This window comes from Dermacentor albipictus, chromosome 7, assembly GCF_038994185.2.
Source record: "Dermacentor albipictus isolate Rhodes 1998 colony chromosome 7, USDA_Dalb.pri_finalv2, whole genome shotgun sequence".
In the NCBI taxonomy this organism is placed as follows: Eukaryota; Metazoa; Arthropoda; class Arachnida; order Ixodida; family Ixodidae; genus Dermacentor; species Dermacentor albipictus.
In genome coordinates, this window is record NC_091827.1 from 78,911,708 (window position 1) to 78,936,194 (window position 24,487).

Below are 24,487 nucleotides of genomic sequence, written 5' to 3' on the forward strand. Positions count from 1 at the left end.
GGATAGGTGACCTATCCGGTGAGAATATTGTCACGGCTCACTTGAGACAAGAGTGGAGAGCGTTATTTTAATCTTGACAATTAGAACAAGCGTTCAGTGTTCGCTTCTTCTTCTCTAGCACGCTCGCTTGCACCCACGAGGTCGTCGTCCTCGTCGTCAGCGTGGTTGGGCACAGATGGCGTCGCGGCATTTGCCCCCCTTCAGAAGGAGCATCGTCCCGATGCTTGGCGGGTAGCACCCGGTGTCCAGCCCACCAGCAAGTGTCCATGTCATTCAGCCAAATAAGGTTTCATGCGCACCACGTGCACAGTCTCAGGCAGGTCCTGACGGCGCCGCGAGCAGGATTGGCTGTCAGGAATGACTTCATAGTTGACGTCGCTAAGGCGTCGTAGAACCTTGTACGGTCCGAAGTATCGGCGCAGAAGTTTCTCCGCGAGGCCTCGGCGGCGCACTGGAGCCCAAACCCAGACTCTTTGGCCGGGCTGGTAGACGACGCATCGGTGGCGTTGATTGTAACGTCGCGCATCACGGTCTTGCTGGCTAGTTATGCGAACGCGTGCGAGCTGTCTTGCTTCTTCGGCGCGCTCTGTAAAATCTGCGGCGTCATTCTCGGAATCGCTGGAATCATGAGGAAGCATAGCATCTAGCATTGTAGTCACTTCTCGACCGTGGAGGAGTCTGAATGGCGTCATTCTTGTTGTTTCTTGCCGAGCCGTATTGTAAGCAAACGTTACATAGGGTAACATTTGGTCCCAGTTCTTGTGTTCCACATCGACATACATGCACAACATGTCTGCAAGGGTCTTGTTGAGGCGCTCCGTAAGTCCATTGCTTTGCGGGTGATAAGCTGTCGTCCTTCTGTGTGCTGTGCCACTGAGCGTGAGTACAGTTCGCAAAAGTTCAGCCGTGAATGTGGTTCCCCTGTCGGTTACGATGGCCGCTGGAGCACCGTGCCTAAGGACGACGTTTTCGATGAAGAACTGCGCGGCTTCGGCTGCTGTGCTGCTCGGAAGTGCTTTGGTTTCTGCATAACGCGTAAGGTAATCTGTCGCAACTATGATCCACTTATTTCCTGCAGTTGATATTGGGAATGGGTCCAAAAGGTCCATCCCAATTTGTGCAAACGGTGTTTCCGGCACTTGAACGGGATGTAATAGTCCGGCAGGTTTCGTAGGTGGCACTTTTCGTCGCTGACAGTCAAGGCACGTTCGAACGTAGTGCTTCACGTGTGTTGCGAGCCGTGGCCAGTAGTATTTCTCTTTGATCCGCGCTAATGTTCTTGTGTAGCCTAGGTGGCCCGACGTAGCTTCATCGTGACAGGCCTGCAAGATTTCACTGCGGAGAGTTTTAGGGATGACCAGTAGATATCTCTTCCATGTTGAAGAGAAGTTCCTCTTAAAAAGAACACTGTTGCGCATGCAGAATAATGACAAGTTCCTTGAGAACAATCTGGGCTTGTTTGTGGTGCGGCCTTCTAAGAAATTAATTAGTGAAGCGAGCTCGTGGTCATCTTGCTGTTGTTGAGAGATGGTAGCTGCACTAACAACTCCTAAAAAGCCTGCGGATTCGTCATCATCTCGGCCTGACGACTCGATCGGTGATCTGGAAAGGCAGTCGGCGTCTAAGTGCTGTCTTCCCGATTTATAGACCACTGTCATGTCGTACTCTTGAAGCCGTAGGCTCCAGCGTGCCAAACGTGCAGATGGATCTTTCATGTTGGTCAACCAACAGAGAGAATGATGGTCACTTATGACTTGAAATGGGCGGCCATATATGTACGGGCGGAACTTCGTAATGGCCCATACTACAGCCAAGCATTCCTTCTCTGTGGTGGAGTAGTTCGACTCGGCACGTGACAGTGTTCTACTCGCGTAAGCGATGACTCGCTCAGCGCCGTCTTGCCGCTGAACAAGGACGGCACCTAGACCCACATTGCTGGCGTCGGTGTGGATCATTGTCGGCGCATCCACGTCAAAGTGGGCAAGAACAGACGGAGTTTGTAGACGGTGCCGCAACTCGTTAAATGCCGCCTCCTGTTCCTCGCCCCACATAAACGGGACATCTTCTCTGGTTAGGCAGGTGAGTGGTGAGGCGATGCGTGCAAAGCCCGCAATAAATCGCCGGTAATATGAGCATAGGCCCAGGAAGCGTCTGACTGCCTTCTTGTCCGTAGGCCTTGAAAACTTTGCGACGGCTGCGATTTTCTCAGGATCAGGTCTGACGCCTGTGTGACTTACAATGTGGCCCAAAAACTGTAGTTCTTAATAGCCAAAGTGGCACTTTTCAGGTTTTAAGGTAAGCCCAGCGGACCGTATGGCTTGAAGAACTGACCGTAGCCGACTGAGATGTTCATCAAATGTGGCAGAATAAACAATCACATCGTCTAGGTACACTAAGCAAGTCTTCCACTTAAGGCCTGAGAGAACAGTATCCATTAGTCTTTGGAACGTGGCTGGGGCGGAGCACAAACCAAAAGGAAGAACTTTGAATTCATAGAGCCCATCAGGCGTCACAAACGCAGTCTTTTCGCGATCCCGCTCATCGACCTCTATTTGCCAGTATCCACTTTTTAAGTCCATCGATGAGAAGTAACGTGCATGCCGTAGCCTGTCGAGGGAATCGTCGATGCGTGGTAAGGGATACACATCTTTTTTCGTGACCCGATTGAGCTTGCGATAGTCGATACAAAACCTCAGGCTGCCATCCTTCTTCTTAACGAGTACCACGGGCGATGCCCAAGGGCTTTTCGACGGCTGGATAACATCATCGTCCAGCATTTTCTTGACTTGCTGCTGTATTGCTTCACGCTCTTTCTCAGCCACGCGATACGGATGCTGTCGGATGGGTATTGCTGTTTCCTCCGTAATGATGCGGTGTTTCGTCAGTGGTGTTTGACGCACTCGGGACGTTGTAGAGAAGCAGTCTTTAAAATGGTCAATCAGTCCTCTGAGCCCTTGTTTCTGTTGCGGCGCTAAACCTGGGTCAACGTCGACGACTGGTATAGATGACATCGTATCGGTGGTTGATTCCTGTTGTACAGCAAAGCAGTGTTGAACGTGGTCAATTTCATCAAAGTATGCCACAGCGGTGCCTTTACTGATGTGCCGGCGTTCATTGGTAAAATTTGTCAGTAGTACCTCTGTGCGACCGCCGATTAGGCTGACGATACCCCGAGCGATGGCAATACCTTGATGGAACAGAAGTGCAGTTAGTTGTTCGGCTACACCGTCCTTGTCAAACTGTTCTCCGCAACTTACGGAGACAAGACTGCATGATAGTGGTGGTATGCAGACGTCGTCGTCGGCGACACGTAACGATGTACGTCGGCGCTCTTCGTCTTGGCTCGTGTCTGTACTAGTTGACAAGGTTATCTCGCCGTCCCGTATGTTAACCACGGCGCCGTACTCCCGCAAGAAGTCCATTCCAAGGATGAGTGATCTGCAGCAATCTTTTAAAATCATAAAAGTGGCGACAAAAGCTGTATTTCCTATCTGGAGCCGTGCAGTACATTTTCCTGTAGGTACACTCTTAGCACGGTAACCTTTACTAAAGGGGTACATTCTCACAGATTTGTGCACCTTTAACTTATAAGTTACAAATCAACCTTTACAAATTTAACTTCTATTAAAGGTAAGAAAGCGTGCACCTCAACTAGAGGTTACAACACTTTAACCTCTAGTATAGGCATACAGTATTGAGTGCCTTTGCCTAAATATAAAGGTTACTTTTACAATATACCGGTTGAACGATTAAAATGTTCACACAAAGCGGCTTGCAGGAGGTCCCAGATGGACACCGTGCTGCGCATGCTCCATATATAGAGCCGGTGTCGCCTAGCAACGGGGACGCGGCTCTTCTTTCTGCGGTATGTTTCATAAGAGCCCGTTGCTCTGCGCATGCTCCGCCAAGGCAGTTGTCGCCTAGCAACAAAGGTGCGTATCTTCCTTCTTTCGCGCTTCTTTCTGCTTGCGCGTCTTCTTTCTTGCGCGCTTCTTTCCGCGGCCGGATTAAGCAGACTACAACCGTGCGCGGAGAAATGTGAGCCTTCGCGGAGGAAGCGCCTCGGCCAGTCCTTTCCGGACGCTGCCTTTACATACGCTTGCGCTTCGAAATAGTTCACGTGTCCACCTCGTACGGTTTTCGGGACAAAGGGTGTCCCTGTGTCTCTCTGAACCTAAGTAAGAAAAAAGAAAAAAAAGAAACATTGCGTTTTGCAGGCAACCTAGACCTTACGCATACCGCAACATCTCTTGTTTGGCCTAAAAAATATTAAGACAAAATGCAGCCTACTACCCCAAGAAGTACAACAAAGGTGACCGCGGGAGCCAGAGAAATTTCTTTACTTTTGAATAGTATATTGTAAGTGACATACTCATTTTTTGGGCTACAGTTCTGTAGCTGCTAATCAATAAATGAGGCAAATTTTCGCTTTGCCAACGACAAGTGTTCAGACTTTTGGCTCGCCCTGTTGCGGTTTTGATCCTCCTGCACATGCGTTTGTGTTTACTCGGTGGATTGTTCCTAAGGTATCATCTAGCACGCGAAAATGAAAAAAAAAATGAATTTCAGCTCACTGATTCTGCTTTTTAATTTTTGCATGCTGAATGATACCCTTGGTACAATCCATACAGTAAACGCAAATGCATGCGCAGGAGAAAAACACAGCACGGGTAAAGGGCCTGAACACTTGCCGTTGTTCATAAGCAAAGCAAATGCTTCATTTATTGCTAATAGCTACACAATTGTACCCAAAAACAGTATGCGTCTGTCACTTGCTATGCCATTCGTAAGTGGAGATCTGTTCTCCCGCACTCCTCCTTGTGCTTTGTGATAGCTAGAGAATTTTTTGACTAGATATCATTGCAGTCGAAGAGATGTTACGGCTTGCGTAAGTTGCCAGCAAAACGCAGTTTTTTCTTTTCTTTTTTTTGCTTAGGCTGAGAGAGACACAGGGACACCCTTTCCTGTGGAAACTACACGAGGTAGACAGGTGAACTATTTCGAAGCGCAACCACGTGTAAAGACAATGTCCAAGAAGGACTGGCCGAGTGGCGTCCTCCGCGAGGGCTCACGTTTCTCCGGGCATGGTCGTCGGCTGCTTAATCCGACCGCGAAAAGAAGCGCGCAAGAAAGAAGAGGCGCAAGCAGAGAGAACCGCAAAAGAAGGAAATGACGCACCTCTGTTGTTTGGCGGCAGCCGACTCGGTGCACCATGCGGAGATTTGGCCTTTCTGGAACAAAACCCAAGGTGGCGCCTCCCCGTTGCTAGGCCGCACCCGGCTCGTCGGACCATGTAAAGAGCGGGGCCCACATGAAATTCTCTGAAAAAAAAAACGCTCAACTGAATGTGGTGTCAAAAGTTTACTTTCATTTAAATCACTTAAATCTTTGTATTTCAGCCAACGAAGGGCTACCATGATACTACTCTACTGTATCCCTTGGGATTTCTGACGAAATAAAACTCCCCGTGCGGCACATTTTGAGCAAATATGTAACGGTAATGTTCTCAAAAATACAGTTCAAAACACAATTTGAACGCCTGAGGAGGAGGCACCGTTAGCTTGTATAAATAATCTGAGTATAAATTGACAGTTCCACAGGCAGTATAAGGTAACTTCAGAATGCAACATCTTTATTTGAAAATACAACATAGAATACACCAGAAGTACAGCAGGCCTTGCTGGCACATGACTAGATCTGAAAATTCAACAGAATACAATCACTTGCATCATAACACAGGAATTTTTAAAATCATATCACCGTGTTTCAGCCATGCATGTCGTCAATAACTTCGTTTTAACTGTCCATGTAAAAACTTGTACTGCTGTCAGGAAGCAAGAAAACAAGGCAAAGATTATTATATCAGATTGCAGCAACAAAAACTGGACACTTGTGTTCAGATCCACATTGGACACTACATAAATAAAGCTTGACACATCAATGTGCAGCATTAGGCAGGTCAATAAAGACGTTGCCAATGCAATGTAGCCGATGCAAAGAATATACAAAGTATTGGCTATAGGTGAACCTAAAAAAGAAGACTGGACCACAAGGCCATGCATGCATGCAGCCCATCTATACCTGAGCAACGTTTCCTTAGTGTTAGCATTGACCACCACTGGCATCAGAAGACAACTTGTTGCTCTTACAAACATCAGACAAAGCTTAACCAGGAGATGTGCGAAGTGCTGGCTTGTGGGCCAGATGACAAAAGGCTGGAAGTGGTGATGCTTACAGCATAGTGAACTCTCAGTTTAGATCCTTGTGACAATGCAAACGTGAACATTTTTTTATTAAAATTACTACAAGACACATTTTACTGTCTAGCTAAAATGTCAAGGATGGGATTCAAACTTCTTGAATGCACTACCTATTTAAAATAAATATTGAACAATGTCATTTCGGCACTGCTATGCAGAGTACTGCACAATTACTCTATCATCTAGAGGCTAGCAGTTAGAATAACTCAGTGACAAAGAAAGGCCGCCATAATTCACATTGCACGAATTTAGGAATTTTGAGCAGCTAAATAAAATACTTGTGCACAATACTGAATGCCACTTGCATGAATGGATGCATTACCTCAGTAATTTTCAATAAAAAAGTTATAGAAAGGCATGCAACTGTAATGCACAAAATGATGCATCTGTTCACCACCTCCTGGCAACAAGTGAACATTAATGCAAGGTGAAAATTGTTAACTAGACTTTGAATCAAATCACATTCTTTTTCTTCAGAAGAGCAAAGAAACACTTCAATCTGTTATTTATGAGCCCTCTAGGCACAACCTTGCTGGGAAGCACAAATTTCTGCATCAGCGCCAGGAATGGTGCAAATGCATATGGATAATCGAGGTTCTTGATGTAGTAGGTTAAAATACAATAAATTACAGCTAGCTCCAGGCTGCCGTTCGAGACCCAAATTATGTCTTGCCTGCTGCCAGCATAAACACACGTGTGCTCGCTGCATGTGTAGACGTGGGGAGCTGCAATCTGGATATCACCACTGGGCAGTGGAGCCTACAAAGACAGTTAGAGCCTATTAACATTCGCCTATCAAACATTAAATATGCACAGTATAATGTGAACTGACGAAGTAAAATTTATCAAAAACGTGCAGTACTGCAGATGCAGAGCACAACTCAACCCGAAAGAGCCCAACCATTCTACATCAAGGAAAATTAGAACTGGCTCACCTTTAGCTCTCATTAAAGCATGCAGGAAAAAGCAATGAAATGTTATTTTATTAAAAGTAATCAGTATAATACCAATTTTCGTTTGTTTGCTCAGCTATATACAAGTGAAATCTCACTAAAGGATACTACTGTTTAGCGCGTAATTATGCCCTGTTCCCACAAAATACGCATTAACGAGATTTCACCAGGTAAATTGGTGCAGCATCGCACACTTCATGAGCTGGCTGTGTGCACGTTCCGTCCGGCAGGATGTCTCTTACGGTTTTTACTTACCTGACCTTTATTAACTTTCAAATGCAATAAATCACATTTAAATTAAATTGTTAAATGTAATTTAACAATTTCATCTAATTTCATTAATTTGTTCCTTCTCTACATTCTGTGCCTTCATGTGTTAATTATCGTGCAGTCTAGCTAAACGGAAGTAGTGAATAAAAAATAGCACCAAAATACTACCATACCTCAATTTAAGCGCATATAAAGTATGAGCAATGCCTCCATCCTTAGTATTATTTCAGGGGAAGAAAATCTAAGGCGACAACATTAAATCGCGTAATGATGCTCCGCTCGACTCGCACCACTGACCAATACAAATGATAATGCTACAATATAAGTACTGAACAGGAACACAGATGTGAGTAAAAGTAATCACAAGGTGAATGCAGAGAGCTTTCTGGACGATATGTGAAAAGTTTACAAATGAGTGTAATATTTAGTATCGTTACATTTGAGATGTTCTCCTTATGAACTAGTAAATTATATTTCACATCACATACCTTGCCCGCATTCAGTATCGCGGATCTCTTTGTCCATGGCAACCACTGGGCTGTCAAGTGGGGGCTCTTGCACATGGGACTACGGTGCGGAGTCTGAAACAAACAAGTGAAAACAAAGCACCCAATGAAACCAATTCTTTCCTGTATGCGCTATGCATTTACCTTTAGAGCAGCCAGGCTGTGATTCTTGCACAGGCATTCAGGCCGATTCATTTTCTATGGAGGCACCAACTGGGACAGTCCTCTCTAAAGCAAAAAAAAGAAAAAGAATATATATAGATCCCACGCACTGTGGGAATCGATGCAAGCAAAGCTTTCTGTGCTGTTTGCGTTCAGTGGCAATATTTGGCGGTGATGCTGACGGCCTACGACAGTCATGATGCGATGTTAAATGTTACCTTACGTGCACCACTTGTGTTTGCCTACGTAGTACACCAAACAGCGAGGCGTATTTGCTCGAGGCATTGTTGTGCGCCATTGTTCGTATGCTGCAAGCAATTTAGCACTGCCATTCTTCACACGGGCGCATGGCATCTTGGCTGAAATGTTCATTTGCTCGACAGCCGCTTGCGTGTTGTCGTCTTGACGCTGCGGTACTGAGTGCAGCTTTGCGTCTGCACGCCTGCATCAGTTGTCATCATGTACAAACTTGCAGGGTGTTTATTTTTCAGAAATAGCAGAAACGTGCCGTTTCATTCTTAAACTAACATTTTTAGAGTTTCTCCGCAACTGTTGCCATGTCTAGTAGCGACTTTTCTTTTATTTAAGCGACCCCAAATGAAGCATGCTTTCTGGTGGCGTCTTTCCATTCTTCCACGATCATACTATGTATGCAAGGCGCCACGAGCGAATATCAACTATTATTCATCCGTTTGGTCAGGGCGTTGGCTTTACAAATTCTCTGTATTATCTTTCCATTGACTATCTCCCCTCTGGAAATTTGCACGTGAGTACAAAAGCGCTGCAGCTTCTACAATGCTTATACCGAAGGATAACGCGTAATTACAGCGCTCCAGAGGTAATTGTGTCGATGGCCGAGGAGTACCAGAGGACATTGTGACGACTAAAGAACTCCAGAGGGCATTGTGGCGACGCCCACGCAGTTCTTGCTGGAAAGGGCTTTCAGACGCCACTCCCGCGTCCCTACTATGTACAAGTACAATGTAATTTCTCGCACACTGCGTTCATTATATACATTACGTACTCAACCACTCCCCGACGCCGCGTGCAGGTCAGCGACAGCAGCAGCAGTGGAAAAGCCGAGGGAAGTGGCAAAGAAAGCTTCGCTTTAAAATATTTGATACACTAGGCAATCAAAAAAGCTTTGGCCAACATTCCACATTATACTAACCATATTGCACTGAGGAGAGACTAGATGTGCAAGCTTTCACAGTTTCATGTGACACTGAGGCCTCGAACAACGGTGCCTAGCACATTGCATTGCACCTTTGCCTCAGCTGCATTTTTCGTTTCTGAAATTATAGACGCAACGAAACGACATCATTAGTGTTCACAAAGTAATGCAGAGCGCATTGCAGAACTGTAGGCAAAAAAAAGAGACGCGTACATAAGCAAAATTCGTGCGAAAGCTATACAACATGTATTCTCTGGAACAACGCTGTATATAATTATACATCATTGTGCGAAATTGGAATGCAAGTTGTAAGAGAAGGGGTGACATTGCGGTAAAAAGAGAATTGTGTATGCTTCGCAGTTAGTCAATGCTAACCACCAATTCCCATGTTAAATTACTGGCCCATTTGACTAAAAGAAAATAGAAAAAACACGCATTTTTACCCAAAAAGCGAAGCACTAATAGCGATAGCAAAGCATTAGACCACTACTCAAACTAAGGTACGTAGTTTTACCTGCCGTAACAGTAATCATTAGCTTACCAATAACCATGGTGTCACGCGAGCACAGGCATAAATGAACATATCTCATTTGACGACCGCGAACAATCGCTATCAAGTTGACTTGAAGAACGCAGAGGGGAGCGAACGTTTGTTTTGTTGCTCCCTTAAACGCGTCTCCAAACTTTTTAGATTACGCGACCTCCAGCACTACGCGCACCGAAAGAAAGCGGAAATGCAACCACGAACCGCCTCGGCTTGCCCGACCTCTGCACACACCGCAGATTACCTCCAGGCCAGGGCGCGGGCAGTCACGCACCACCACAGCATGGCTAACGGAGGGTGCGCGAGGCGAGTTGTACAATACTGAACGATTTCTGTCAAGTATATCAGCCCAAAGCACGGCGCCAGTACAAGAAACGTATTGTTGAGGTCATTTAGTTGCCCGGACACAACTCATCCCGCCGACAAGCTCAATACTTTAGAAAGGTCTAATCCAATATTTGCACAAAATGACAACATGACAACATCGAATTTAGCTCAATGTAAATCGAAGAGCATAAAGAAGCAAATATATCAACAATAACCTTTTTCAGAAATACTTACGCGCAGCGAGAGCATGCATTATGTCAAATGTTTAATTGTGAACTATAAAGAATTCACGTACTATCCACCCAAAAATAATTTAAAGCAAAAGTTCTGCTTACCGAGATCACATATTTTTCCGTGTGCATTTGGGACGTGGTCACAATAGTCACACCTCACCAGGTTGTCACTTTCCGACAGGCGCAGAATGGTGTATCGCTTGCACTCGCAACCCGGCTCGTTGCAGCGACCGCGCAACACACCGAAAAGGTCTCTGCTGCACAAAGGCATGAGGGTGCAGCGGATGGCGCAAGTTCCCAGTAGAAGCGGTAATAACTACTGCAGGCTACAAGTGGTGGCAGCACACAATGGTGATCGGATGGTATCCAAACAAGTCAAATATAATGGCAGTCTCAGAACGACAACAAGGACAGGACGACAGCGCGCTAACCACTCCCGCCGGCTCCGAGCCTCCCGCTCCCGCTTAAAATCTTCCCAGCGTGCAACTCGAGCTATCTCGATTGGACCGAGGAGGAGAGATGATAGCACCGTGGATGGCCGCGCTCCGGTGTGGCTGATGCCTGCTCGCTGCCGCCATGTTAGAAAAAGACACTTAGAGGCACAAGCAAAAAGGAAAAAAAAATGAAAACAAGCAATGAATTACAGAAATAAATGTCAGAGGTGCCAGTGATGTTATTGGTGTGATTGTGGAAGCATTTCGTGTTTGGACAGTGGTAAAGATTTTATTTCTCAGTTGGCGGCTTCACACATTTAACGCTCTTTTCATCTGTCTATGTCTCCTAAAAAGACAACGGAGCGGACGGCGCTCGCTTTTATGTGAGTGTAGCGGCATCCTGTTGATTTCACTGAACGTTTGGCGCGTTTCGTGTCTGCTGTAACTTAAATTTGCGGTCGTTGTAATGCCAATCTTCGGCACAGCTTATAATGTCCAAAGAAAGTTGGCAGTGGAATCAGTTGCTGCAAGTTTTTAAAACATCCTAAGTGCAATGCAGAATGGTTCGCCGACATGTAGGTTGTTTATTTCAAAGCAGTTACGCCGGGTCCCGTAGCGCGTACCGCATCCCCAGATCCCTCGCCGCGCGTTTATACTTATGTACGCACGCTACCTAGCTGGTACCGCGTGTCGGCATGGTTTTCTTAGGCACGTGCTTCTTGCACACTATTAACCTCATCTTGAGCGGTTATGGTTGAAGCATGGAAAATTTTTGGTTGACAGCATCAAGGCAGTGCAGGGAATGAAACGAACCCGGTTAAAGGCAGAAAATGTATGCAGACAACTGAAAGGTTCTGCACAAGGACATTTTAGTAGACAAGTTGAATTATATTGATATATGATAGAACCATCCAATGTTTTCAACAACCTTTTACTGAAGGACCCACCGCGTTCGTGTGCTTTTCTTCTACTGTTCCTTCTCGCCTCGTACATGAAATTTGTTAAAAAATATTCATTTTTTCTAAAGAAACTCGCCCGCTTTTGTTTCTCGTGTTGAAATACCGATGTTCCATGCCTGTCTCATGGTGGCTAGAATGCGTGCGAGAGCAGGGGGCTTCCGTCACGTTCGACTGCTGGGATTCCGCAGGCAGTGCATGCCACATCATTTGATGACACAGTCTTCGTTGCTGATACTTCAAATAAGGCTGTGCGCCAAGTATGGAGGGTCGTCAAAGAACAGCGTGCAGATGAACTTGCAAGTGCGATCGTGCTAGATTTATTTGTTGGTTTTAAATCGTGAAAAATGTAACTGCTTGGCTGACAGAAATTAAGACCGAATACAGCCCGAACTGCCAAAGTCCTACGGTTGTAATAACCAGATCATAAATGCAGAACACGAACACATTAGGATACATTTATCAGCAAACGTCCAATCCATGATGTAGGTATCCTCACTGATGCGCTGCAGTGTTCTTTAGAGGTTAAAATCTAAAGGTTACAAGGCGCTTTGCGCTGAATTAACCTCTAAATCAGTCAATTTTGATTCTTGTAACCTATAGATATATATATACGTAACAACATTTAATTAAAACATCAACATATTTCGCATGTAACCTTTATTTTATAAGTTACTCGTGATTAAAGGTTACCTTAAAAGGTACCGTGCTAAGAGTGTACCATTATCTGGCCCCCGGCATTTCGGATATAAGGGCCCGTCCATTGCATTCTGACTTTCTTAAGCCGGTCTGCCAACTGCTCACTCATTATCGAAAAGTCTGCACCAGTATCAACTAAAGCTGTCACGTCGTGCCCATCAATTGTTAAGAGTAGGGCGGCACTTACAAATTCGTCGGCGTCCCGTTTCTCCGGGTTGCTGTGCTCGTTTCTTAGTAATAATGGGGGATTTTCGGCGGTTCGACGACTTGCAACCTTCCCCCCGGAGGTCGCTGATTTCAGTTTCCCCGCCGTGGGCTTGGAGAGCGGCCTCGTACCACGTCGGCGAAACTGCGACGGTTCGGCGAAGAATAACGTAATGGAGACGGCGAGCGCGACCGCAGATTAGCTGAGCTGCCTTGTTCCTGACTGACACTGTCGTCGAAGCGTGGATGTCTCTCTGGAAACTGGCGCGGAGTGGCAGGTGACATTCCCTGGATGCCACGCTGGCGATGAGGGCAAAAACGATAAATGTGCCCTGGTTCGCCACAGTGAAAACACAATGGTCGGCGATCAGCAGTGCGCCATACGTCGGTCCTGCGAGGCTGGGGTCGCCTGAAATGTTCCCGCTGTGCCCAGGCAGCAATAGGTGGCCGCTGGTGGTACTGCTGTACCGGCATGGTGGAAAGCGGGCGACGGACAGCGTCTGCGTAGCTATATGCGCGTGGCTCGAAGCGCGGCTCGGGACTCAGTTCAGGGAGCGGCTCAGGAGGTGCTAATGCTTGCCGAATTTCTTGGCGAACAACTTCAGCGACCGAAGCGACAGTAAACTCCTTCGGTGTCACAGTTTGCTTCGCAATCTCCTCGCGCACAATGTCTCTTATGAGTTGACGCAGCGAGGTCTCGTCTGTCGCTGTCAGTACTGCGGCTCCTGCAGGCGCATCGTTAGTCAGGCGTTCGTATTGCCGACAACGCTGCTGGAGCGCCCGCTCGATTGCTGTGGCTTCCTTAATGAATTCTTCCACTGTTGTAGGCGGGTTACGCACGAGACCAGCGAATAGCTGTTCTTTGACGCCGCGCATGGGATGGCTCAGCTTCTTCGAATCCGGCATGTTGGGATCCGCGCGACGAAACAAACGAGACATGTCCTCGGCAAACATGGAGACACTTTCATTGGGCTTCTGAATGCGCAACTCGAGAAGTCGTTGTGCATTATCTCGGCGATCAGTGCTTCCGAAGGTGTCAAGTAGCCGACGGCAAAATTCGTCCCACGTTGTCAAATGTGCCTCGCGGTTTTGGAACCACGTCCTTGCGCTACCTTCAAGAGCGAAGTACACATTAGATAGCTTCTGGTCCGGACGCCACTGATTGACCTTAGCTACGCGTTCGTACTGGTCCAGCCAGTCTTCGGCGTCTTCGTACGTGTCACCGTGGAAGCTTGAGGGGACTAGATTGTTTTGGATAGTCACCTGTGTTGGACTTGCAATGGCCATTTCCTGAGTCATTGAGGTCGCTGACGAAGTTCGTTGCAAGGGACCGAATTCCGGGCACAGACCTTGCAGGCGGCGGCTTGCACGGTGCACAGGTGTCTCGACGCGTGGATGATGTCTGGAAGGGCTGGACGCAGGGCTACTCGCAGGAGTCGTCCCTATCATGAGGTGATGATGCGATACCCAGCACGTCCACCAGTGTCACGGCTCACTTGAGACAAGAGTGGAGAGCGTTATTTTAATCTTGACAATTAGAACAAGCGTTCAGTGTTCGCTTCTTCTTCTCTAGCACGCTCGCTTGCACCCACGAGGTCGTCGTCCTCGTCGTCAGCGTGGTTGGGCACAGATGGCGTCGCGGCAATATATAGACGCCTTCCAGAAACGGGCCGCAAGAAGGTGTGGAATCAGTACGTCGTCTATGACTGCCCTGCAGCGATGAACTTATCTTTGAGGCGTATCAGTGGGCGTCGCACAACGCTTAGTAAAGAATACCGGCTCATTTCACGCAGTAACGATCAGATCGGCGCCCTGCAAGTGATGGTAGGACGTTTCCCGACAATGCGGCCAGCGCACGCCGCCGTACCAGACGACGCCGTTCAAGATCCCGCCCCTCGAGCACCTGCGCGAGCTGCTGCCGCCGCCTGACTCAAGCGCTCGCCGCATCGCGATGCAATGCGCTCCGAGTTTTCCCAGAAATGCGAAACAGACTGTACATCGCCCTTCCAATGAAATGTCCACGCGCACACACGTAGGCACACACCGCGCGCGGCACGAAACGTGCCCAAACACGCGCAGTGCAGGAGGCAATCAAGGCGGTGCGAACGAGAGATGGGAGAGGGGTACCACTCGCTAATAAAATTTTGCTTCGCATGCGGCGCTCTCAACGCCGGCGCAGCAGCGCCGCTCTCGGTGCCGTTCTTGTCCTACGGCCGTGGCCACCGCGCGCGTACGGCCAGGCCACTGTATCATAGAACACCTATACAAACTTAGAGAAGGGAAACTGTACCTTCCACAGTGCTACGGAAATAAGCGTAGCGGTGGCGTCGTGAACTAAAGTATGTGACCACGGGTGGCGCTGCACAACAGGAAACGGAAACGGGGTTTTGCACACGCTTTACCAGGTGTTCTGTGGCTTTACTGGGTTTCTGGCTTCTGCGCCTCGATCGTGCTCCCGCCAGTTTAGTTACTGTGTAGCAAACGTAGCGCCTGTATTAAGTGGGCGCTACGTTTGCCACACAGCAACCAAACTGGCGGGAGCACGATCGAGACGCAGAATACATGTAGCGCTGAGTCATATCGAGTTAAGGCACACTCTGAACTGACTTTTAAGGGCATCCCGAGCGGTTTTTCGTTTATTACGCCGCCGTTACGCCGAGTTGTGCCGCCGCGCTCCAGCTGTTGCATTTCGTGTAGGGCTACTGACAAAATGCGGTTTCCAGGTGGCACGATGGCCTCGACTGGAATAAACGCACACGACACCAAAGATTGAGTAAGCCTGAAAATATTTTATTTGCATTTTAAAAGTACAACAAAAAGCACACGTCTACGCATCCACACAAACGCGTTTACATAGTCAAGAACATAGGCAAAAAATGGCTCATTAATAAGGGTAGCACAAATGCACAAGAAAGAAGACCTAAGCTACAAAACGTACGGTCGGCTGCTAAGTATAATAATTTCCCTGTCACCGCGTGTCACTTTTATACAACATCTTTACAGCACTACCAGGCCGGGTAGTTTGGCGGAAAGAATGCAACAGCTTACGGCCGTCAGCTGCCTCTGTCATAATTATCCTAATCTCCGCATCAACGTCGTGCAAGTCCGCATACAGGCATCTGTATCTGAACCATATATGTGCCAGCTTAATACATGTGTAGTGAAATTATGACAACCACTGCGTCTTATCAAACGTATTGGTTTTGCAAATGCGCATTACAGCTGACGGAACGACATACTGTAAGTGAAGCACAAGAGAACAAGGACAAAAGGAGGATACAACACTTGAAGAAATGAAGAATTAGTAGGCATACAGCAAACAAGCGATGACGGAGAACACACAATGATCGGGTGTTCTGTGACATCGCTTTGCGTATTTACGGTGTTATGGAGATCAACGGCATAAAAACGTACCTTCAAGCGTACTCCCTCAACCTCCGCCGCATTCATCATGATAATCAACGCCTAAACAAAATGAGGCACTTTTTTTTGCCAAGAGTAGACCTCTTTACAGCAAGTCTATGTAATGACTCGCAGACGAAACCAACATGCTTTCGAAAATGTTTTACCGCCGTAGTATTCGAACGCCAACGGCCAGGAAACACATCGATGCCAATAGGCTGTCGGCTGTCGGTGGTTCATCAAGTACAAAAACCTTGACGCTATAACTAAAAAGCAGCTTCAACATTCAAATTTAAAAAAAATCAACTGCCTATTTGCCTGAGGTAACAAAACATTCTTAGACACCTCGATTGTTTGTGTCAGTGGTTTGTGTAAAGTAAAAAATTCAGCATGTTTAGCGCCCCTAGCAGAGAAAGCACAAATTAAAGTATTCGACCAAATTACAGTAACTCCACTTGCGCGCTTACGCTGAAACGCGCCTCGATTGATTTTTCGCCCTCTGTGGCCATTTGTTGAACTTGAGAGTGTACGGGGCCTGACTGTATCTTGAGAGCCATCTGTGGTGGGCACAGTGTCCGCGCTGCGATGTGTTTTTGCGACCTTGCTCGCTTTGAAGCGAGCGGCTACAGAAAGGTCGATTCGCTCGCTGCTGCTGGCGCGTTTTCTCACTGCGGCTTTGTACAGCCAGTTTCCGCGGTCATTGAGCTAAATGCGTTCATATTCACTTGTGCATGTGACACCGTACGCGTTAATTTAGCTTGTATGACTGTGTTTAGAAGTTTAACGCCCACCATTTTCTTCCATTTTCTTCCATTTGTACATGCACGTGCACGTGCATGTACAAATGCACGTGCATATATATATATATATATATATATATATATATATATATATATATATATATATATATATATGAAGAAGTGCACGTACACATAAAGATCGAAAGAAACCAGGCATTTATTTATTAATGCCAGTATTTGGAAAATCAGTAGTCTCCACTAAATACGAGAGGGCAGCTTGCAAGTCATTCCAAATACCCAAGCTCAGCAAACTTTATAGCAGAATTATTGAAAGCATAGGTGGGGTAACGTGCACGCTCAACTAGAAACAATTATGAATCCAAGATTGCCGACATGCTTGGAGCACCAATTAATATTTTTGATGCCTGTCTTATGCAGTTCCTAACGGTTATATATGTTATATAATATATCGGAAGTTTATGAAGCTATATGCATAATTCCGGGGGGGGGGGGGGCGTTAGTTTGCAGAAATTCTTGTCACCCTTCCCATATTGTGATGTTTATTACTTTACTTTACCGTATAATTTTTTATTTATCTTTTATTTTGTTTTTCATAAACACATAAATTTTGCATTGGGCCGGCTTGCCCACAATCACAAAAGACACTACCTGTGCAAAGAACGCAGTTGAATGCCACTCGCGGAACTGAAAGGTTAGGGGAGGCCACAGTGCGCGTGTCATACAACCAGGTGTCGGTGTATGGACCGACTTCATGGTCTCCCCAAAGGTGCAATAACCTCAAAGAGTGAACAAGAAAAATGATTTTTTGGCGACTGGCACTCCTCGCATGCTCTAAGTGAACACGTGGCCCCCCTCCCTCACACTCCATTGGTTGCGTCTTTCCATCGTATACTTGTCACGTGCCCCCCATTTGGACGCCAGTGGATGAACGGGTGCTAGTATTCATATGCTACCACGTACGCTATTTATTTCTTTTTACTTGAGTCAACGTACGCTTGATGGAATTCGTGACGCCGTTTTCTTGACGCCACTGAAAGTACGCGCATGTTCGTATTCGAAAATTCCCTACGCTTTCTTCCTTCTTTTTTTTGTCTCCTCTTAACGTACTCATGTTGATTTTCTTTATATAAGTTGATGAATACCTAGCCAGTTAAGAGCGACGCACATTGAGTACATCGACATTGCAAATTAAAACGCTTCTTCTCTGTCACAAGTTCTATAAAGAACAAACAATATTTATGTCGTCAGCCAAGTATCCAAAAGTATAAAAGGTTTACTTCAATGTAGCCGCAGCGCAGTTCGCCGGTGCTTCAAGCAAAAGGAACTCCGATTCGTGTACCAGGCATTTGTTGCATTGCACTGGTCTCTGGAGAGCGCTTTAGACATCTAAGGTAACATGCCGTTTCCTACTTACCATTTTGCTTAAAACAGCCATCGGTTAAAGTTTAATAACTTTAAGAATGCTTAGGCCTATTTAGTTTTTGTAACTGCAGCAGCACTCAAACAAAATAGTTCTTCATCTAGGTGTACTTACTGGAAGAGGTGAATTAGTGCCTTTGGCTTCCTCGCACTGAGCATGATGCCATGCGCCCGCTTTTCTGCCAAGGAGCCTGAACTGTCACGCAGGCGCAATGTAGAAAATCTCTGATACTGTTTCGCGTCCCAGTTAAAAAAATCATCAGGTGGTCAAACGTTTTCCTGAGCCCCACTCCCTACAATGGCCTTCTTATCCAGCTGGAGTACTTCAGGACATTAAGAAAACACCAGGGATAATTATTGTGTACGAGCAATTTAGCATGCCATTCTCTCAACGTTCGAGTTGTTGCAGATCTCGTGAGACCGCCGCTTTCCGCTATGTTGGGCGTGTTCGTGTTCGGCTTCCATGCGGCAATATTTTGCTCTACTTCTGTTGCGCGTCTTTTGCTCTACTTCTGTTGCGTATATAAATAAATAATATATACTGGTTAGAGAAGCAGTTATATACCGGTTACACTGGTTAGCATAATATATACTGGTTAGAGAACCCGTGCAGTGTTTACAACACTCAACGGGTTCGAGAACTAATTCAAGAGAGTAAACTTTATCTGGCCCTACGTTGAAATGATTGAAGCATAGTGTTTTCGGCTTGTCCGCATAGGTGTCAGCACGTTTTTTCAATAGGTGGTAGATATAGGCTCCCTAACGCATAGGAGACAACAATCGCAATGTTTCTATAAATCTGTATGATGTTTATTGGTATACAGCTACAGCAGGCTCAGACATGCAGACGGCTATTTGGGAAGTGGTGTCTCAAGAGAGCGCGGCACGCAGTGCGGCATTTCGGCTTCGCTATCTCTGCGATTCGTTTTTCCGAGTTTCCATTTATTGTTGTCCTTACTGAGTGCAGCGCAAGCTGTAGAAAACTTTAGGTATGTTCGAAAAGCGAGATTATCCGTTCGAACAAAATAGAATTATTCTAGGAAAATGGCCAGCGAATGCCGAATCCATTGTCGAATATTTCTAGTTTTCAAAAAGTGAAATGAAATATTCTGAAGAGTTAGTTCGGCAACAAAACACTTCAGTTTATATATGCACGCTATATTTGATACAGTGGAATCAAATTCCCACTTCACGGGAGTGTAACAGATCGACGTGACACAACTGACAATGCTTTTTGGCAGAAGGTGTATCATTCCGGCAGCTACCAGTCGTCTCACAAAAGTCTGGCGATCAGCGGTGCCAGTGGCGTTGCAGGTGCCGCATCGCGGTGATGCAGTGGACTAGATGAACGGGAAACTTCGGCGTTAGTGCGTACCCGGAGGAAGTTTAAACAACGTTAGTATGACGTTCACTGTTCAGACCTGAGCACACATGCAGGAGCAGCGCAGGAAGCCTGGTGTGCTTATAACACACTGGGCTGTGCTGGGCGGGGCACACTGCGCAGTGAGGGAAGGTAGAATGTGGTCCATGCGCCCTCACCATCACGTGGTGTTGACGGCGCATTTAAAGCTTACAGTCGCAGTCGTTTTACAGTTAGGGTGTGAGCGTGTAATTGGTCGCGGTCTTTCGGGGCTTGCTCACCGAAAAAGCGGCAGCTGCGAAAGTGGTTTGTGTTTCGGTTGTCATTAAAGGAATTATGTTTTCTCGTATATTTGAATGACAATGCAATGTCTTTATATATGTATGGTGTACTTTTAAATTAATATGATAGAGGTTCACGCGCCAAAACCACGATCTCATGGGGTGGCACACCGTAGTGGGGGACTCCGGAAGTTTAGACCACCTAGGGTCCTTTAACGAGCACCTAAATCTAAGCACACGGGTGTTTTTTTCACATTTCGTCCCCATCGAAGTACGTTGTGACCTAAGTCGTACTTTACGAATTTTGTGGCACAGTTTTCTTCAGGAATTCGATAATGCATTTACGCGAGGGCTGGGCCTGGAAGAATGAGGATGTATGGTGCATTTCTACACAAGTGAATGGGCACGTGACAACGGTGCGAACACAAGGTATCCGACCTTGATACGCGGTCACTCTGACAATTGCATCTCTCGGAAAGCCTGTGCTGACACCGTAATCGACATTATGGAATCAATGTCCAAAAACAGTACCCAATGCAATGACCGCGGGAAACGGGGTTCGTGTTTCAGTTTCCCGCGTAAACGAATTGTGTTTTCTCGTATACTTGAACTACAATCCAATGATACCCTGCCTGTAAGTTATGTCCTGCTTTATAAATTTTGTGACAAATTTCACTTTAGGAAATTGAGATATTCAATTTGTTCAATAACGCAATTGCGGTGGGCGGAAGTCTTACAAGAATGACGATGAATGAGGATGGATCTCAAACTGCAGCTGGAAAGAGGCTACATCATGCAGTTTCTGCATGATGTTTCTGCAGAAACATCATGCAGTTTCTGCAAAATATCAGTTTCTGTAGTTTCTGCAGTTTCTGAGTTTCTGCAGTTTCTGCAAAATATCGTGTTCCTGTGTAGTTCTCTTGCCTCTCAATTTCATAGAACGGCTGAAGTACGAGGAGGTGTCTGGGCCAAGCATCAACTGCGCTCTCAGGCCCTTGCAGCACGTGTACATCTAGTTTCTTTGTGATCTTTCTAAGCTGCAATCGAATGGTTACGCGCCTGAAAGTTTGAATACTTGATATGACTATGATGCTAGTTTCATCAAATGGAGTCGGAGTTGCCTGTACACAGCTTCACTAATACAAGTAATCTTTGCTCATGTATCGACATAGAGAGCTTCACCTTGAAGACAGCTTTAAGGCGTATTAGTGGTACTCTGGGCCGCCCTCCCAGTTTCCCAATGGAGTGTCAAGAATAGACACGTTGCCGTGGTGTAGATATTGATTGTGCCAATGAAACTGTCGGGGAAGACCAGCAACTGAGAATCCTCCACATATGTTTCGTGGGGTACTCGGACTAGACATCGAAGGTTAATGGAAGGATCTGCTGATGAAAACTGAATATCTGCGCATTACTGAGAGTCCGAGTAGAGTAAATTTATTTCACTTGTTTCATGGAAGTCTCTACCTTTAGTGCAGCGGCAAATCACTGAGATGGTGAGGTGAAAGCCAGACAGGCTAGCGCAAGCTCCAGGTCAGGGCAACACTGTCTCTCAACCCTGGGACGATGTCACACTATTTATGAGCAGCGAAGGGACCAAGTCGTCTTTCTGTTCAAAGTACTCCATGATGGTCCGCGCCGGTAATTATTCAAAAGCCTGGAGGCATCCCCAGTGGTCGTCGCAAAGCAGTTCTGCATGCCCCTCTTGAAGTATTCGTGTGATTCGCTGTTCCCAAATCTCTGTGTCAGGTTCCACTTGAACGCTTCCCCTTCGATATACTCGTTGAATCCATTGAACCGATCACATGGCGTCCATAAAGCTTCAGCCGCCTCCATCTCCAAAAACGGAGCTAGTATGTCTTCTGGCGTGAATGTGCACTTCTGAATGTTGAGCGGGGGCTTCTATGTAGCCATGGGACCTCTAGAAGCAAGAAATCTGCCGTAGATTAGATGCCATATTTTTATTCTAAAGCGCCGCACACGTCTTCATCTTTCGCTTCTCCTGCGATCGCGTTCCTCAGTCTTCACAGTTATATATCCAGCGTCACCGCTTTAAATTCTCTAGCATATGCATTGTACAGAACTGAGATACCTGTTTTAAAAGCGAAGTTTTTCTTTGAGAACCTCGCCGGATTTTGTTGCCGCGGGTGCTGCGGCTTAGCCTTTCCGTTGCCGAATACGTCAATCAGTCACCGTGGAGCAGGCCCCTCAATCGCGTCCCTGGGTTTATTGCAGCACCAAAAGTTGCCAGTCGCATCCAAGGTAGTGGTGATTCCGGCCGTGCGGGGTAACGAAAAAAAAAAGAACCAGAAAGCTTGCCTACGCGCATCCGCGCCTGCACGCAATGAGGAAGTAAACGCTCCTTCTGGATAGATTAGATTCAACTTGTGTTGCGTACGTATGTGTATGTTGCTAGTGAGACCATGATGAGTTCAAGGCGTCTGTCGCACTCGCTAGTAGTCAACAACTTCGCAAAACAAAACGCTCGGTATATTTCGTGTGCACCGGCAATTGCGGGTGTGTATCTGTGTGTGTGTGTGTGTGTGTGTGTGAGTGAGTGTGCGTGCATGCGTGAGTACAGCTACTCGTGTTTCAACACTTCATGCACTCAAACAAAACTGCGCTCTACATAGATTCCTACTCGTTCGGTCTGCTACATTCACGTTGCCAAATTTTGGACTTGTAAACTTCAAATATTCTACTTTATTTAACCTACTGGTACTCCGTAAATGCTTCCGAAAACATGGAGCACTTAATAAAACATCTGCTCGCTGCATTCCCTAGAATTTAACATTATCTCTCGAGTGCAACAAGTTTATTGAAACTAGTCCAGGGTTTCTGTCGTAAAATGATTCCTGCATTATACATATATTTGAACAGGTGGCATCGGATATCGTCCCGAGCGAGAGCTTCCTCTTAAATGCTGCGTCATGGGACGATGTCGCGCCAGCGTGTACGGTGAACACCATCTGAGGAGTCCGAGCCAAACGCCAGAGCGTGCTATTGCTCTCATTTTTTGCGCTTCGGGCAAACCTACACTTTAATAGAAAAATGAACTAATGAAATTGCGCGATGGCAAGACTCCAAACAAATAGTTACGGCGCAGGCGTCTAACATTGTAAATATTTCACCAAAGAATCTCTTCCACCTCAAGGCCATGTACAATAATCAGGTCGTTGCTCTGGCGCGTAAAACAGAAATTATTTAAAATTTCTTATCGCGTCTTCCTACGTCAAAATGTGGACCAATAGAAAAAAATAGGTTAGCAAATGAAAGTCGATCCTGAACGCACTGCAGTATAAGATATTTGCCAATAGGAAATGCTGGGCAGTTAATACATTTTTTTTCAAATTTCTCCGACCCTCCTCAAGAGAGGAATGTCATGATAGGGTGCCATGCTCAGTGACTCCGCCGCTATATCACCCCCAACTCACCCATGAATACTTTGCCTTTTACTATCTTCAATAGGACTTTGAACCACCCGCAATTATTAAGTAAGATATCGTGATCCTTCTTACCGTGATAGGCAGTTTTGTGACCGTTGATAAAGTTATCATTTGTCGTGGCGTTCTGACACATATCACCCGTAGTCGTATAAGGGCGCCACGGCGTCACTATGCGGAATTTAGATGGCGGAAGTGTATGCGAGCCATGGGACAGCATGACCAAGATTTGCAAAGGTATTCTACATTCCTCGCTTGAAGGGATTTACCTTTATGTGGCGGTGGTTTTCGGCAGAAGCGTTCTGTCACGTCTTGAGTTAATGGAGTTTATTCATTTTGTTTGCATTTTTCGCTCACCAACATTGTTGCCGACTGAACTCTGTTGAATGTGCTGCACAGCTGAATAAAATGTTAGGGCACGAGATTAGTCACTGAGATTCACCTTAAAGGAAACCGTAAGCAAGCGTGTGGCATCTAAGAGCTTAACTTTTAAACACGGTGCCTCCTCTAATAGCTAGATTCTGGAAGCTCTCCATGACAATGATTTATTGGAAGATTTTCAACGGAACAAGTATTTTCTTCCCTCCCGCTGCCTGACTTTAAGGAAATTTGAAACAAAGAGAGAAAATGTATTATTGAAGAGGTCTTGATAAAGGAAATGTCTGTCTGCCATAAGTGACTGATGCACATGAAAAATCCCTGATTTATAATATTTTGATACATCAATAACAGCAAAGCTGTAACACTACGTAAACAAAACACTACGTAAACGTTGCGATTCTGTTAACGATTCAATATATTCGAACTGAGTGCTTCTTTACTGTCCGCTATAACCGATGAACATTCAAGTCTGTAGCGCGGGCTATACCTATGCCGGCGCCCGGCTGCACATTCTCACTGGCACCTTGTTGATAGGTTTCTTCGGGCATGCAACACAAGCTGGGTAGCTAATTGTCATCTGGCTGACATTCCATACTGAGCACGATACACACGCTGGCACGCTAACATCACTGCAGAACTCTCGATCACACTATCGCTTCAAATTGGAATGACAATATTTGTTATAAGTTTCAGGCAGCAATAGCTCAACGTTGTTCGA

At 46.2% G+C, this 24,487-nt stretch overlaps 2 protein-coding genes and 1 long non-coding RNA gene across 6 annotated transcripts in view; 1 reads left to right on the forward strand and 2 right to left on the reverse strand.

Moving 5' to 3' along the window:
• LOC135899004 (uncharacterized) overlaps nt 1-14,667 on the reverse strand; it is a 154,162-nt gene extending 139,495 nt beyond the window's left edge. For both annotated transcript variants that reach the window (XR_011507185.1, XR_011507184.1), the window contains exon 1: nt 12,706-14,667. The gene's annotated coding sequence lies outside the window, so the exon portion shown is untranslated. The remainder of the gene's footprint in view (nt 1-12,705) is intronic.
• On the reverse strand, nt 6,278-11,123 carry LOC135899001 (uncharacterized). Of its 3 annotated transcripts, XM_070521326.1 has the most exons (5): nt 10,532-11,123; nt 9,323-9,443; nt 8,134-8,217; nt 7,972-8,064; nt 6,278-7,019 (listed from the first exon to the last, which is right to left on the reverse strand). In XM_070521326.1, the coding sequence occupies exons 3-5, from the start codon at nt 8,182-8,184 to the stop codon at nt 6,714-6,716; spliced, it is 450 nt and encodes a 149-aa protein (XP_070377427.1). In that variant the 5' UTR covers nt 8,185-8,217; nt 9,323-9,443; nt 10,532-11,123; the 3' UTR covers nt 6,278-6,713. The 3 variants fall into 3 exon arrangements, with proteins under 3 accessions (XP_070377427.1, XP_065284326.1, XP_070377428.1); XM_065428254.2 differs by lacking the exon at nt 9,323-9,443; XM_070521327.1 differs by lacking the exons at nt 9,323-9,443; nt 10,532-11,123 and having other exon boundaries at nt 8,134-8,425.
• Nucleotides 14,668-18,210: 3,543 nt separating the features above from the next.
• Nucleotides 18,211-24,487, forward strand: part of LOC135899000 (uncharacterized) — a 39,157-nt gene continuing 32,880 nt past the window's right edge. The window contains exon 1 of the long non-coding RNA XR_010563485.1: nt 18,211-18,276. This is a non-coding gene — a long non-coding RNA (uncharacterized lncRNA). The remainder of the gene's footprint in view (nt 18,277-24,487) is intronic.